Here is a 17704-nt window from a genome sequence, read left to right as displayed (position 1 = left end):
GTTGCCTGGGATAAATAAAAATTATTTTGTTTCCCTGAAATGTTCTAGGAATGATAGAAACACATCATTTCTGTCATATGGACTCTGGGATTTTGGATAAATCACTTAGCACATTATTGGCATCTTCTCTACTGAATCCAAATCCTTAGAAGTCAGGGGCCTGCTACAATTGGCATCTGTATCCCTGAAGCAGAGAGCCCTGAAAAAAGTTTCTTGAAAGGAAGATGGTGTTGTCAGCCAGTTGAGCATTTATGGATAGAGACTAAGGACAACAAATCCATTGCCAATTCAACTTCACTCCTCACTTCCTAGACTAGTAAAGGAAAACCATGACAACCATGCATTTTTATTTCCTATTTATTGAAGCTTTGAAAAAAATTTCTCTTGCAGACACATTTCCAAAAGCAGGAACAGCACGACAGAACTCCTGGCTCCCTAGAGGAAAAGGAAATAAAGCAAACAAAAATGAAATTGTGCACTAGAACAGTGAAGGCTGTGAAATCACTGTCCATGGGGAGATGCACACTCACTGAAAGGAAGGCATATCATCCCATGTCTACATGGTGCTCAGGTGAGGGGAAGGGGAGGAACACCTGACACTCACTGTCATCATCTCACAGCCGCCTCTCACTCCACATCAGCTGACCTGGGTGGGTCCCAGAGCTCTGGAGAACTGCGGGCAGGCGCCATGTGCTGGCAGCCTCCTCTAGTGTCCCTGCTCATTACTCAGGGACCTGGATACCTGGCGCAGGTGAGACTCAGTGCTCCCCTCCCAACCTCACCATCCACCACGCACCCCTGTCCATAGACACTGCTGTGACTTACTCATTTAGTGTCCTGGAAAGAGGTAGAAACGTCTTGTCAAAGTCACTCTTTCGGCGGTGGGCATCTGTGCCCTACTTGCTGGCTGCTCAAATGAGAATCGAACCTAGATGGGAAAGATAAGCTGTAGATTTTTTTTTTCCTTGAGTGGAAGAATCTTCAGCTCAGCTAGAAAGACTATACAGAGTATACAGAAGAGTAAATAATGAAAGCCAAAGGGCCATACGGCTGTTAAAATCATAGTAATGTGCATGTGAAAAAATGGACTGAACTCCAGACTTCCAAAATCCTCTGCTGGACAGGACTGCTGTGGACACTGGCAAATTAGAGTCTACTTGCTTATTGATTCAGGGCAGGAGGGAAGTTAAAATAATGTTTTTTGTTTTTTGTTTTTTTTTAAGCGTTGTTTATCAGATCGTTATAGGTTGGATGGGTTTCTGTTTTGCCATCTTACCAAAGGGCATTTTTAGAGCTGCTCCCTATGTTTGTAGTTGCAATAGCCAAACATCCAGAGAAGTAGAAGAATCCCGATGCCTACCTTTCGAAAAATTTCCTCCAGGTCATGGCACCAGGCGTATTCTTGAAAATGTTCGATGAGTCTCATAATAAAAAGAGAGCCATGGATGGGAGATCTCCAGGACACATTATCTGTGAATGAAGCATTTTGCAAATCTCATGTGAGCCTCTTGCCTGGCCATAGAGCTGGAGGCACTAGGGTTTCCACTCTAGCTGAGCAGACTGCTCATATTATGCTGTTGACATGCTTTTTCTGTACACTACATACCTGCCATTTTTAATGAATATATCTAAGTGATTGTATTTGTAATGCTAGGCAACAATTTTATTTTTCTGAAACCTAACATTTTTTTTTTTTTAGAGTTAAGATTGGTTTACACCATTTTACTAAAAGTTATAGGATCACACTTCTTCACGTGTATGTCACCACAACACATCCACACCAAGGTACAAACAGTTTTCCACCACAGGCCAACAGGCCCCCTCCACACAATATTAAGTCCATGTGAAGGGTGATTTATGTAATGCAGACATTAAGATGGATAGTCTCTGAGTTCAAGGAGGTATCCATATAGCAGAGAGGGAGAGAAGGAAGAACGGCGAAAGGGATTTGACCTGGCCTTGGGGAAGAAATATCTGATTCTGGATCCCTACAGTGCTACTTCCTGACTCTGATATAAGTTAATTTATACATACAGAATGCAATGTTCTCTAATACAAGAGTAGGTGAATAATTTCTGCAGCAAAGACATAAATGAAGATTAGCTAATACATTCCATGTGTCTAAGAAAATAGAATAGGTAATACCCAACTATACAGAGTAATTGACATGTTTTCAGCTTACATTCTTTATAAGAAATTTAGTTAAAATCAAATACTAAAAATCACAGGCATTTAGACACAATGTTAACTAAATGTGAAAATGGCACCAAGAGTCAAAAAATGCAAACTTAGAATATGTTTAAAAAAGAAAGGTGGCGGGCCTCCCCCAGTGGCACAGTGGTTGAGTGCTGGGCTGCAAAGCTGCCCGCAGCCTCTGCAGCTCTGGTTCGATCCCCGGCCACTGGTGAGGGTCCCACATGGCGCACAGATCTCTCCTGCCATGCCCACTGCTCCCCTCAGCAGTATATTTCATCAGTCTGCCTGTTCTGTTCCCTGATCTGGTTCTGGTGAATTCTCTCACCCTCCTGTGCTTCTGACTATACCCAGTGCTTATATAAATAAATAAATAAATCCTTAAAGGAAAAAAATAGAAAAAAAAGAAAGGTGGCTTATATAAATAAATAAATAAATCCTTAAAGGAAAAAAATAGAAAAAAAAGAAAGGTGGCATTCCACTGGAAGACAAATCAGTGTTAACGAAGAGTAATATTAAAGAATATGACATTATATGAAATAGTAGAAACACAGTAGTCATGAAATCTTTTAAAATTATGCAAAGAAATAAGAAAAATGTGACATCAACCATTGTGCATTTAAATATGCCTACATGTTTTAACCTAACTTTTCAGCCAGTAATCGGGGTCATTAAATAGATAATGTTAATAGATTAAAATTCTCCTTGAAACTGCAGAGTAAGACACAGGCAGATATCCCTCAAGTTCTTTTACATTTAAAAGACATAGATGTTTATTTTTCTTCAGGGAAGCACTATAGTGTAGCTGAGATTAACTTGGAGAATATGGTTTGCTATCAGAAACTGAAAATAACAAAGATCTTACATTGATGATGCTCACAGAATTGTCCTGTGTAGACAAAGATTACCTGGTGTGGAAGAGCAGAAAGCAATAAAATCTTTCTCTACATGGGCTTTCTTAATAGCATCATCCTCAAAGTCTTCAAGAGACAGTGAAGAGATTTCCTCAGAAGGTCCTGCTGAATCTTTTACCCAGGCCACTCCTTGTCCCTCTGGAAAGAAGATGCATATTCTTGTTAGTACCAGCCACCAAGGGAACTACTTTCTCCATGACACCTCTATCCAGTCAAATTTATTGATTTATCTGTCACACTTTTTCAACCATATGCACTTAGGCATATTTCAGAAAATTTCTTGTTAACAACTCCTGTCTTTCTCCATCCTCAAATGAGTCCCAACGATGCCCTAAAATATGAGTCTAAATAATTAATATGGTACTGTTTAGTTAGTTGAAAATGTAACAAGTATTTAAGAACAAGTCATAATTCACAGAAATTTTGGGGCAGTAGGTGTTATTTGATGTTGAGGAACAGACCCAAAGAAACTGAAAAATATTGGATACATGAAATAAGGTCAAAACATGGCTATCTTGTGTTCTAAGACATATCAGCACTCACCACCACGGCACGCCTGGATGATGATCACCTTGGGCTTATTCATCAAATTTGGACATTGATTAGCGTTTAAGGCTCGAAAGACGGTGTTGAGATCTAATACATCTGGGGATTCTTGAGAGCATTTTGTCCCACAAATGCCTTCCCGAACACCATGAGACATGAACACCACGAAAGTGCTGTCTGAGGTCCGGTGCTCTGGGCGAGCAGCAAAAGTCAACAACTCTGTCTTCATGTTCTGGAAGAGAGCAGATCACTGGTCTCCCATGTGACCCCTCGTCATGGCACTGTGGGCATCCAGTAGGGAGACACTTCAAGAATTCCTATCTCATTTCAAATCAATGGAATGCAAAATATAATTTAAATTTAAATTTGGATAAGGTGCAGAAAAGGGTTATTGGTTGCTATTCAGGGATTTTGAGTAGAGAGAAATGGACATTACTGAATGTTTTACCAGACTCTTGCGAAAACCCCGCATGCTTAAAAGAATGATGGTAGCAGAAGCCTCCTCCAAGGGAGAACTTCCATTTCAGACTATCAGAATATATATACTTATGAGTCTACAATGAGGATTTCTCAGATTCTTTAGACATAGGAAGGATATGGCTCTGTCCCTACATTAGGATAGACCATACCGAAGCAGTGAGATTTTCTTTCACATCCACACTGTACCCCAGACTTTCCAGCAGTCTCTTCATGCCTTTGATGTCAACATCAGCTCCATTTCTCTTGGAAAGATGGTCAAACTCTGTGTTGCAGATGATGAGGGCAAGACGTGTGCGGACTGCCCTTTCCTTTATTGGATATATCTGTAGGAGATGCAGGGGGGATGAATAGTCTTGTTCTCTTTAATTCAGCCTTAATCCTGTGGGTTCAGAGCTCCTAACCCCTTAGTCCTACCCAGACACCACATCCCATGAACCAGAGATAAACACAGGGATGATGAGCGAGTCCTGCCCTAGGGCTGGGGATGGAGAGTATAAGCCCAATGGCAGCCGCGCACATGATGTAATGAGTTTTGACAGGACTGTGAGATGAAGAAACTTTGAAACTAGAATGACTGAAATTTAAAACTAAGTCCCCACTTACTGGGTAGTCTAAAGTATTTTATAATTGATCCTTACTTTCATGATGTCTAACATAGGTTATTTTGGTAAGTAAAGCAGGTTATTAATTGCAACAGGCTTAAAATAGAATCTGACTTAGAGTTAGAATTCAATAGATGACATTGTAATTGTTCCCATTATTTTCTCAGATAATTGATCAGGCTAGGAACTCTTTACTAATCCTGGGAATCTACAAGATAGAAATCCTTTGTGTAAGGTAAAAGTCAAATTTTTTTTCAGAGCCTCTCAAGGTCACTGGCTCTAAACCATCAACACAGCAATTGAGAGTCCTTTAGAGATCTTTCACCCAGATCCTTGTGTCCAGAGCACAGCACCTCTGCTTCCTTTTCTTTCATTATCTTTTCGGCAATTTCACGGGGGCAAAGCCTGAGGCTTTCTCCTGGACCTGAGGCTGTGAGTGTAGCTGGATAGTCTTGCATTACCTGCAGAGCTGCAAGAGACAAGAAAATTTCTGAACAGTAGAATACCTGAGAATTCCTCTTGGTGCTCACACAGCATACCTGTGGCTGCAGCCACAGAGGAGGGAACGCATCCTCAGAAGGACAGCTCTGGGCTAGACATTAACACTTTGACTGAGTCACTGCTAATGGAACAGTCTCACTCCAGAAGAGATTTCCATTGGTGTGATACAAGGACCTACCTTCATCTCATAGAATCAACATTTTTACACATAGTTTAGATTAAAAATAGAAAGTTTTTTTCTTCCAAGGTTATACCTGATAAAATTTCTCAGAAAAAAATTGTAATTTTATTGATTATATTTGATATAAATCATTTCATATAAATATATTTCAAATGATTAAAATCTAGAATAAAATTTAATGGAGGTAGGCATTAATTAGTAATATTTTCAAAAGATATGTGTTTATTTTTTAAGTATATGATTAGGGATATGAGAGAGCAAGGAATGACAGTGACAATCAAGGTTCTCAATCATTGCACAGATTCGTAAGGAAGAGTCCCCACAGTAGTGTGCACTAGAACAGACAAGTCAACACTCTCCAATAATGTGATGGATTCATTAAAGAAATTAATGTAATTTCCATCTGTTCCAAGATAGAAAAGTTTTCTTCATATTTGGAGATTCCTTCAAAAAGCTCAACTATCCTAACAAGAATATCATATTCAATCTTGAGGAACATTAAAGAAAATATATTCAATATATATTCAAATATGTAAACCAAGGCACCGTGAAGTATGTTGACTATGGAGAAAGTAAGAAATAATTAGAATGGAGATATTTGGAAAAAAACCATAGAAATCTTCATCATATAGAAGAAATGTTATGTTTCTTCATACAGGAGTCCGAAGAACAATAGAAAAACTATCCGGGGGGCGGAGCAACATGGCGGTGAGGAGACGCTGCGAGTAAGATCTCCCATTAAAAAAAGTTAATAGGGAGGAAAAGCGGCAGGTCCCAGTGAGAACTGGGACACGGAAGATAAACGGGTGACGCCAGCGAGCTGCCCGAAGAAGAAAGTGGCCATAAAAGAGGACTAGAAGGGAGGGAAGCGCAGAACCCTGCTCCCCTCCCCCGCCCACAGAGGCGGCACTCTCCGACCCGCAGAGAGGAGGAAACAACAAACCAAAACGACCAACAAGAACAAACGACGCAGCAAGCGGGACTGTGAGTGGAAAGGAACTATTGCAGCCACCACACCCCGTGAACGGGAGCTGTGGAGAACCCTGCAGGATCCGCCGCGGCGGTGAGCTCCGGGCGCCATTAGAGAAGAACAAAGACCCCGGGAGACGCGCACACAGCCCGGGCTGCCGGTAAGCTTGCGCGGAGAGTGGCGCGCTCGGCGCACTTGAAAAGCAAGTGCAGACCTGGATCGCGGCTGCCCAGGTCCCCGCACCTGCGACCTAGGCTTGCGGGGAGACGACCTAGGCTTGCGGGGAGACGCGCGGAGGTCCTCACTGAGGTGAAGGTCCCTCCCTGAGTGAGCAGGAACCAGGCGCCCAGGCACGGGAGCGGTGCAAAGGCGCCATTCCCGCGCCACTGAACTGGGCTACAGCCCGCGTCCTGGAACTGAGGGCTTTGAACTGAGACCCAGGGCACGAAAATTCGGGGCGTGGTTTCTCCACGACGGTGGGGCACAAGGCAGACACAGCACCCCAAAGCTGTTGAGGTGTACCCTACCATTCCTGCTCTGTTCTCTGTCCCACGGGGTGGGGGGAGGCGAAAAACAGCCCCCCAAGGACAATAGGAGAGATCTCTGGCGCCACCTAGCGACCAGGAAAAAAAAAGTCACTAACACCCTATAAAACAGGACATTTCTTAAGACTGCTTGAAAAGGGCAGGTTTCTGGAGGACCCAGTGGCCAGCCGGGAAGTTATTCCACGCCAGGCCCCTTCCGACCAGCAGTCTGAGCCCACAGAGGGAGCAGGCACCCACGTCCGGGGCAGACCGGGTGCGCAGAAGAGTGTGCCTGAAACCGGAGGCGCAGGGACTGCATCCCGCTTCGCCATTTGAGAACAGGGACATTTCTTCAGTAAAAACTGCCTAAATCCAGCAGAAAGCTCCCCCAGAAGACAGAGATGGCTCCTGGAAGAGCCAGAGGGGAGCGGAGAAGTTCACCCAAGATGTCAGTCAGTCCGAGCAACACAGTGTCCCAACGCATACGACAAATTAGAAAACAGACAGTAGGGAGTAGAAGAACCACACGCAACCTAAAAACTCCTCAGGAAAGAAGCACACCACAAAAAGAAAACCACTCCCCAGATTGCAACGACAGCAACTTGGAAGAACTTCTGAGCCTTCCAGAAAGAGAATTTAAAATTGCCATGATTAAAAAAGTGATAGATCAGAAGAAGGAAATTGAGTCCCTAAAGAGGGAAGTAAGAGAAATGCAGGAGATCAAAGAATTAATGGAGGAACTAAAGAACTCTGGGAAAAGCAATGAAAGCAGAATAGATGAAATGGAAGAACGAATAAGTAATCTTGAAGACACAGAAATAAAAAGAACCAAAACAGAAAAGGAAAGAGAAGTACGAAGGAAAAAGAATGAAGAAAGACTTCGGGAACTATCTGACTCCATGAGGAAAGGAAATATAAGAGTTATAGGAATTCCAGAAGGAGAGGAGAGAGATGTAGGAACAGAGAAAATATTCATGGATATAATTGAAGAGAACTTCCCAAATGAGAAGAAGGAGCTGAAAATTGATATACAAGAAGCAAGAAGAACACCAAACTTCCACGACGAAAGGAAAAACACAGCAAGACACATAATAGTAAAGCTCCCAAGAATCCAGGACAAGGAAAAAATAATGAAGCTGACAAGAGGGAAGAAACAGATAACATTCAAAGGAAAACCAATCAGGCTGACATCAGACTTCTCTGAAGAAACACTACGGGCAAGAAGAGAGTGGAGGGACATAGTCAACAGACTCCAAGAAAACAGATGCCAACCAAGAATACTCTATCCCGCAAAGCTCTCTTTCCTCCATGAAGAAAGAATATGGACCTTCCCAGACAAAGAGAAACTCCGGAATTTCATTGCGACTAAACCCCCACTCCAAAAAATACTACAAGGAATCCTAAAGCCAGAACCTCAGAGGGACGAATAACAACGAAAGAAGACCAAAAAAAAAAAAAAAAAAAAAAGTTATTAAAAGAATAAATAAATAAAATCAAAGGAAAGACAAACATAATGGCAAATACAGATGCTAACATATCAATATTAACTCTAAATGTAAATGGACTAAACTCTTCAATAAAAAGACACAGAGTTGCAGCCTGGATTAAGAAACAAAACCCAACCTTTTGCTGTCTCCAGGAAACACATTTAGCTACAAAAGATAAAAATAGGCTCAAAGTCAAAGGATGGAAAACAATCCTGCAAGCAAATGGGCCAAAAAAGAAAGCAGGAACAGCTATACTTATATCAGATAAAACAGACTTCAAACTCAAAAAAATAAAAAGAGACCCCAATGGTCACTACATTATGATTAAGGGGACAATACTTCAAGAAGAAATAACACTCATTAACATATACTCACCAAACGAAAGAGCACCAAAATATATCAGACAACTGTTGTCCTCTCTGAAAACAGACATCAAAGAAAACACATATGTAGTGGGAGACTTCAACACACCACTATCAACAATGGATAGATCAACAAGACAAAAAATAAGTAAAGAAACTAAAGCTCTAAATAAGGACCTAGAGCATTTGGGCTTAACAGACATCTATAGAACACTAAACCCAAAAAAAAACGGAGTACACATTTTTCTCAAGCGCACATGGATCATTCTCCAGGATCGATCACATACTGGGGCACAAGACAAACATCAACAGATACACCAAGATTGAAATCATACCAACCATCTTTTCTGACCACGAAGGCATCAAACTAGAAATAAATCATAAAAAGAAGGCAAGGAACTATCCTACCTCATGGAGATTAAAAGCCACACTACTGGAAGACCACTGGACTAACGAGGAGATCAAAGAAGAAATTAAAAAATTCTTTGAATTGAATGACAAGGAGGACACCAATATCCTAAATGTATGGGATGCAGCAAAAGCAGTAATAAGAGGAAAATATATAGCAATAGAAGCTCACATCAAAAAACAAGAAAGAACTCAAAGAAACAACCTAATCTCGAAGCTCAAAGATCTAGAAAAAGAACAACAAAAAAACCCCAGAACCAGTAGAAGAAAAGAAATAGTAAAAACCAAAGCAGAAATAAATGAAATTGAAACTAAAAAAACAATCCAAAAGATCAATGAAACCAAGAGCTGGTTCTTTGAAAAAATAAATAAAATAGACAAACCCCTAGCCAGGCTCACAAAGGAAAAAAGGGAGAAAGCACAAATACACAGAATCATAAATGAAAGAGGAGAAATCACAACGGACACAGCAGAAATCAAAAGAATAATCAGTAACTACTATGAACAGTTATATGGAAACAAGTTCAACAATCTAGAGGAGATGGACAAATTCCTACAACTCTACAATCACCCAAAGCTAGATAAAGAAGAAATAGAACACCTAAACAGACCAATTACAAGCAGCGAAATTGAAATGGTAATTAAAAACCTCCCCAAAAACAAAAGCCCAGGACCTGATGGATTTACAAATGAATTCTACCAAACATTCAGAGACGAATTAGTGCCTATCCTTCACAAACTCTTCCAAAAAATTGAGAAGGAAGGGACAATACCAAACACGTTCTATGAAGCCAATATTACACTAATACCAAAACCGAATAAGGACAACACAAAAAAGGAAAACTATAGGCCAATCTCCCTAATGAACACTGATGCAAAAATCCTCAATAAAATTTTAGCTATCAGAATCCAACAATGTATCCATAAGATAATTCACCACGACCAAGTTGGATTCATTCCAGGGGCACAAGGATGGTTTAACATCCGAAAATCAATCAACGTTATCCAACACATCAACAAAAAGAAATATAAAAACCATATGATAATATCAATAGATGCTGAGAAAGCTTTCGACAAAGTGCAACACCCATTCATGATAAAAGCCCTTGAAATTCTTGGGATACAAGGAACATACCTCAACATCATAAAGGCCATCTATGACAAGCCAACAGCCAGTATCATTCTCAATGGTGAAAAGCTGAAAGCAATTCCATTAAGATCTGGAACAAGACAAGGATGTCCACTCTCACCACTGCTTTTCAATATAATACTGGAAGTCCTAGCCAGAGCAATAAGACAAGAGAAAGACATCCAAGGAATCCAAATAGGAAAAGAAGAAGTCAAACTATCACTATTTGCAGATGATATGATAATATACATAGAGAACCCCAAAATCTCCACAGAAAAACTAATTCAACTCATCAATCAATTCAGTAAAGTGGCAGGATACAAAATCAACACGCAAAAGTCAGTAGCCTTCCTATACACAAACAATAAATCTGAAGAAGAAGAAATCAAAAAAACCACCCCTTTTATTATCGAAACAAAAAAATCAAATATTTGGGAATAAATCTAACAAAAGAGGTAAAGGACCTATACAAAGAAAACTATAAAACACTGTTAAAAGAAATAGAAGAAGACACAAAGAAATGGAAAGACATCCCCTGCTCATGGATTGGAAGAATAAACATTATTAAAATGGCCATCCTTCCAAAAGCAATATACAGATTCAATGCTATTCCAATCAAAATCTCAATGGCATTCTTCAAAGAAATAGAACAATTATTGATGAAATTCATATGGAATCACCAAAAACCCCGAATAGCCAAAGCTCTACTGAAAAAAAAAGACGGAAATGGAGGCATCACACTCCCAGACTTCAAACTATACTACAAAGCCATAATCATCAAAACTGCATGGTATTGGAACAAGAACAGACATACAGACCAATGGAATCGAATAGAAAATCCAGAAATAAACCCACAGATTTATGGTCAACTAATCTTTGACAAAGGAGCAAAGACTATGCATTGGAGCAAAGAAAGTTTGTTCAATAAATGGTGCTGGGAAAACTGGGTCGCTACATGCAAAAGAATGAAGCTTGACCACTACCTCACACCATACACAAAAATCAACTCAAAATGGATTAAAGAACTAGACATAAGACCTGAAACCATAAAATACATAGAAGGAAATATAGGCGAAACACTACGGGATTTGCACATCAAAGACATCTTTACAGACACATCACCCAAAGCAGTGATAGTGAAGACAAAGATAAACAGCTGGGACTACATCAAATTAAAGAGCTTCTGCACAGCAAAAGAGACAATAACAAAAACAAAGAGAAACCCCACCAACTGGGAGAACATTTTTGCACCCAACACTAATGATAAAGGACTGATCACAAAAATCTGCAAAGAGCTGATGAGACTCAGCAACAACAAAGAATATAATCCAGTCAAAAAATGGGCAGAAGAGCTAAAAAGAAACTTCTCTGAAGAGGAAATGCAAATGGCCAACAGACATATGAAAAAATGTTCAACATCACTTGTAATCAGGGAAATGCAAATCAAAACTACCATGAGATACCATCTCACACCAGTGAGAATGGCACATATTAAAAAAACTAGCAACAACAAATGTTGGCGAGGATGTGGAGAAAAAGGAACTCTTGTGCACTGTTGGTGGGAGTGCAAACTGGTCCAACCACTATGGAGAGCTGTGTGGAGATTTCTGGACCTACTAAACATAGAGCTTCCATATGATCCAGCAATTCCACTCCTAGGTATTTACCCAAAGGACACAGAAACATCAATTCCAAAGAGCACCTGCACTCCTATGTTTATAGCAGCACTGTTTACAATAGCTAAGCTTTGGAAACAACCCAAATGCCCAAAAATAGATGACTGGATCAAGAAGATGTGGTACATATATACCATGGAATATTACTCAGCATTCAAAAAAGATAAACACATGCAATTTGCAGCAACATGGATGGCGCTGGAAGGGATCATGCTCAGCGAAATAAGCCAAAAAGAAAAAGAAAAATACCGGATGGTCTCACTCATAGCAGGAATCTAGAAAACTTAAATAAGGGACCAGGAAAATGAATATAAGAAAGTGAAAATCAAAATCAACAAAAAACTATGAACCAGAGACACTTTTTGGGGGGTGGGGGGCGGGAGGGGAAGGATTGGGGTCAGAATGGGTCGTTTGCAATTGTATGGGGGAATATAAAAATAAAATTTAATATTTAAAAAAAAAAAAAAAAAAAAACAATTAAATGAACCAAAGAAAAAAAAAAAAAAAAAAAAAAAAAAAAGAAAAACTATCAAAGGCAATGTTTAGATTTTAATAGAACTAAATTTCTCTTAGTAAGAAAATAGACATTTAACTATATAGTCAGTGTCCTGTACCATGAAATAGTAAATAAGACATGGGTGGGACAACCTCTAGATTCATAAGAGTAATTTCTGAATTTGATAAAATACTAGCATTTCTGAACACCTAATTTTTTCCGTAGAGAAGGTCTTTTTTATTTTGAGAAAAGAATGACTACACAATGAAATTATTCCAGTGCCACTGATGAAATATTCTCCCACGATTACTACAATAATGATTATTTGGTAAGCAAGAATATAGACTAACACAAAAGTGAAATTTGCTTAGTAAGGAATCTAGAGCATGTCACACGTGTTTAGATTCAATAAAACTAAGACCACCATTTTCAGAAAATTCTCTGAGACAGTTAATGATCTGCTTTGTCACCTGTGAACTAGGCTTTTCCTGTGCCACCTCCAATATCATGTGGGATGAAAATTTTTATATTTAAAATTTTGTGGCAGAAACATGCCAGTATTTTCACAAGGCACTTTCTCCACTGGGAGTTGGGTGTTGCAGTGAGTGGGTTCCAGACATTGGAATACAAGCTGAAACCTGGTACAAAACATCCCAACCAATCTAGCAAACTCTCTCACAAATGACCTCCCATACTCCCCCCAATGCAGTTCATTGCACAGATAGGACCACAGTAATTTTGGGATCAGATGTTACAGATATCAGAGTCATGGGATGGAAGAGTCTAAGTATCTGAATTAGCACTTGGAGAAGATCTGTGGGCTGATGAAGAATGACCGTTTTTGGAATTTTCATGAATGAGAACTAAGTTTCTACCCTATCTGAGTAATTATAAATGTTTGACCTTGTAACAGCATTTCTTATCATCTGTGTGTAGTGTCATTCTCATGCCTAAGTTTTTGTCTAGTTTGAAAGTCATGGGGGTGATTCTTAATTTATTCATAATTCATGTAGTCATAAAAGTTCAACAAAATTAGGAAACTTGTTAATTATTCCTTTTTTTTTGGTAATTAAAGAGCAGGTTTATTAGAGAAATGGACAGAAGAGTAAAAGACACAAGCGGGCAGGAAGAGCTGCCCTGAAAGGGAGAGGTTTGCTGAGAGAGGCCTGCATGGTCGCAGGTGGGCAGCCTTGAAGAGAGCGGCCTCCACTGAGGGAGGTCAGTGAGAAGTCCTGGCGTGTACAGGTCACAGACAGGCAGGAGGCTGCTGCCCTGCGGAGGGAGAGAGTTGGTGCAAGGAAGCACCTGCATAGTCATAGGTGGGCAGAATGACTGCTTGTTAATTATTCTTAAGGAATTCTATAGAGCATAGCCTATAACATTGTTTTGCAAAGTTTTTTTAATGTCCTAGCAAAAAAATAGTAATTTGAATGAAATTTTTCAGTGAAATAGTTTCTTAACAAATGTTGGTCTATGAATTAGAGGTGGTCATACCTAGGAATATTCAGACCTGTTTAATTTCCCCACAAACTTTTAAAGTCCAGGGGGACTAAAAGGTGATTTTGTGAAAAAAAAAAAATTACAGTGAAGTTATGAGTGACAATCATAGGACCCTGTGTAGATAGGGGTTGTGAAATACAGTAGAAGTGAGTGTGGAGTGACCTTCTGGGTATTTGAGAGAGAGAAAGCAAAAACGTAGCCACTGCTTGAATGTCAGGTATTCGAGAGAAGTGTCTAAGGTCAGCTCTGGTTTGACACCTGCTTGATGGTGTGTCACTAACCAAAATAGGGGGAGAGGAAGAGAAGCAAGTGGGCAAAAGATGACTAGTCCAGCTCTCAGCAATGTATGAAGGAATCAGACGGAGACGGTAGTGAACCTGTTCAGTGGGCGCCAGCTTACAAGTGCTTAGTGAGGGTTCGGGAAAGAGTCAGACACTGTGTTAGAAAATCTGAGAGCAAAGCTGTAGGAATGTCTTTTGCCAAATCTGAAATAGTTGAGAGAAGGCGTGGAATCAGTCATAAAGAATTATTCACAGACCCTCTCCCCTCTCCCACAAATATAATCAATACAAATCTGGCATGCCCGGGGCCCTTTCTGAAGGACAGAGTCCAGCAAAACTCGAGCATTATCCATGACGGTAGCATTTTCAGCCCATTGTAATTAAATATCAGGAAAGATGTGAAACAAAAAATATTCATGTTTTGCCATTGGCATCACCTGGGTAGGTAGAAACCTGTGCTTGGGGTCCTTGTATATTTTGAGAATTTCCGGATTGTGGACCTGAGGAAAGATGGACATTGAAAGAGGCACTTAGCATCTGAAGAAACTTGACCAGTCTGTTAAATCCTCCCTGTTAAAAATACCGCCCACTTCAGCAAATGAATGGCCACATAGTCAGGACAAGAATTGAACTTTAATCAAAAGAAAGGTCAAAGGCACTTAGGCAAAAGGCACAGGACACAGAGGAAAACAGAGGGGGTCATATAATAGGTCTGTGATGGAGAGATGCTGACCTGAGCCAGAGCTTTGGATGTGTCTGTAAACTACCTTGACGGATGAAGATATCAAATGATGGGCACTGTGGTGCCAATAAGGGCACAGGACAGATTTTCTATGATTGGAGCAGATGGGTAAAGGAGAGTCCTGGAGCCCTAAGTGGGTTTTTCAGGGTTTCATTGGGATTTTATCAGGTACATGGCAGGAATGGGCAATGGAGGGGTCAGGAGGCTGGCAGACCTCCCAGCCCCCAGCAAGTCTTCACTCTTTCTTCTTTCCAGGCTCTAGGCAGTTCACTCTGTTGTTTTTTTTTTTTTTTCTTTGCCTCTGCTTCACTTGGCTAATATAAATACTGCAGCCATGGCCCACAGAAATAAACACCACCACTGAATATAACAATGTAACAAAATGCAGATGCCCGAATTCTGGCATGCAATCCTAATAGTGGGAGGGCAGAAAAGCCTGAAAATCATTTACCCTACAGGCCAAAGACACAGGCCTAGGTGAATATCAGTCCCCCACCTTACCTGAGGAGAGCCCCAGGGTCCCTGCCAGGTGGGAGTCATCTTCACAAATAAAATCAATGCAAATCTGGCACGCCCGGGGCCCTTTCCGAAGGACAGAGTCCATCAAAGCTCGAGCCTTATCCATGACAGTTGCATTTTCAACTTTTATTTTCTCCATCTCTTCCTGGTTCAGCACTCTTTTCTCTAGAAGTTCATCCAGCAAGCCGTTGATGGTACCTGAGCCCACTGAACGGACAAACTGTTTCCTCTTCTCCCGGAGGACCTGGTCTGTTTAAGGCCCGAGAATATAAGTCATGAAAACATCCTCCATTCCCTCTCAGCAACAGGAAATAGCTCCTCCAGACTTACTCAACAGAATGAACCTCTCTACACAGCTCAGTAATCCTGATTCTGGCCGTGGGGCGGGGGTATTCCTTATTACCAGCGTGTGCTCACCAAGAGCCTGCCGTCTGAGATGTGCATCTCCATAGACCACCTGACAGTAGGCACCATACTAACATGCCCATGTTTATTGATCTCTGATAATGAACCCAGAGAGACCATTGCCTCTGGGGACAACAGTCGCAGACCCCTGTCCTCTCTGATTGTGCCCCCTCCATGCACTGAAGTTTATGCTAGCGTAGAATTCAGGGGAGGCAGCACAATGACAGCAGATTACCATGGAAACACCTCTCTGGCCCTGTGTTTCCTTTTTAAAGTCTGATAGTCTTCCGGGCCTGGCCTGTCTCTTTGCCGGCCCTCTGCCATCTCGTCCCACTCCCTCTGTTCTGCTCAAAGAGACATTCACAGAATCAACTTAATGACTTTCAAAAAATCCTGCCCCTTCCCCAACTATTTATTTTCCAACATATGTCCTTGGTGGTAAAACTCACCCGCCATGGCTTTTCGTTGTCAAGCTTGGTGTGCCAATGTGAAACTGAAAGCAGTTTCCACCTTCCTTTTCAGCAGGGTGTGTGAGTGTTGAGAAACACCTACCGCTGTTACATATGCATGTCCTTTTTTTTTCCCCCCTCAAAGGCTTAATTAGGTCTCTTAAAGTTGGGGTGTATCAGTTTTTTATCCTTGGGAAATTTCCTCACCAGCACTTGGATCAAGTATGGGTAGAAAGTTAATGGGCACAAGAATAAGAAACACTTTGAAAATATGTGTACAATTAAAGAATAATGAGTCTCCCATTTGTTAGGAAGTGTCCCTGGACAATAACTCATCCTTTGTTTGCGTACTGCATTCAGCCTCCTACAAGAAACCACCACAGCCAGGATGGCTGTTGAGCAAGATAAATTCTGTTTCTCACAGTTTTGAATACCTGGATTCCAGTAATGCTGAAGTGAGGGACAGCCCTTTTAGGGGTACAGACTGCTGATTTCTCACTGTGTCTTCACACAGTTGACAGGACATGAGATCTCCCCAGAGACTCTTTTGGCACAAATAATCGTCATGTGGATTTTGCCCTCATCATCTATTCACATACCAAATGTTCCAGCCCCTAGTAGCGCCTTGGGCATTAGGTTTTCAACAGGAGTGTTTGGAAAGTGAGACATAGACATTTGATCCCAAAAGCACTGGGAGAACAGAACTGCCTAGTCCTGTGTCCCATTCCCTTATTCTGAACTGTAATCTAGGAGCTCTGAGTCCCTGCAAAGCGGTTCTGCTTTTAGGAACATATGAAATCTTTTCTCATCTAAAATTCTTCCTTTTCAGATGGCTGTTTTGAACGGGACGCCCTTAGAGACTGAAGCTTAGGCTCTTGGCTCACAATGTTGGACTTAGCACTTAAATCACCCACTCTTGGGCAAGGTATTGAACTTTTCATGCTTTGGTTCCCCCTATGTAAGAAATAATTTCATTATAGCTGGGCCTACAGTTTTGAACACCAAGCATTGACAATGTGGAAACCACATAGTACGTGGCCTGGGCACATGGTAAGCACAATGAGTGTGCTATTATTTTTAATATAATTATTTTATACTACAGAAGGTAGCAAGCCTAATATTATGCAGATTTATGACTTAAGCTTTCTTTTGTGAGAATGGCCATGCATCTTCATTCATTGGGCTGGCAGATTAGTGGATGAACAATCTTCTCCAAGCCAACTGCTGTTCTGGGTGTCAGGGTTTCAGTGAGAACTGATATGGCCTCCTGTCCTCAGGACTTCACCCTTCAAGAGTATAGGCAGACATGAAAATCAGTATTTAATTGGGATATTCAGAA

The 17704-nt window shown here is 40.9% G+C and overlaps 1 protein-coding gene across 1 annotated transcript; it reads right to left on the bottom strand.

Annotated features, from left to right (window-relative positions):
* Positions 1–357: 357 nt before the first annotated feature.
* Positions 358–16396, bottom strand: LOC119239974 (caspase-1-like). The gene is made up of 10 exons (XM_037504352.2): positions 16366–16396; positions 15494–15760; positions 14688–14750; positions 5089–5204; positions 4283–4456; positions 3651–3885; positions 3102–3245; positions 1361–1470; positions 826–928; positions 358–435 (listed from the first exon to the last, which is right to left on the bottom strand). Exons 1-9 carry the CDS (start codon positions 16370–16372, stop codon positions 830–832), a joined length of 1215 nt encoding a protein of 404 aa, XP_037360249.1. The 5' UTR covers positions 16373–16396; the 3' UTR covers positions 358–435; positions 826–829.
* Positions 16397–17704: the final 1308 nt, after the last annotated feature.

This window comes from Talpa occidentalis, unplaced genomic scaffold (assembly GCF_014898055.3).
Source record: "Talpa occidentalis isolate TD23 unplaced genomic scaffold, MPIMG_talOcc4v2.1 talOcc4.12, whole genome shotgun sequence".
NCBI lineage: Eukaryota > Metazoa > Chordata > Mammalia > Eulipotyphla > Talpidae > Talpa > Talpa occidentalis.
Note: the sequence above shows the minus strand (reverse complement) of the source record. Positions and strands in the feature narration are given on the sequence as shown.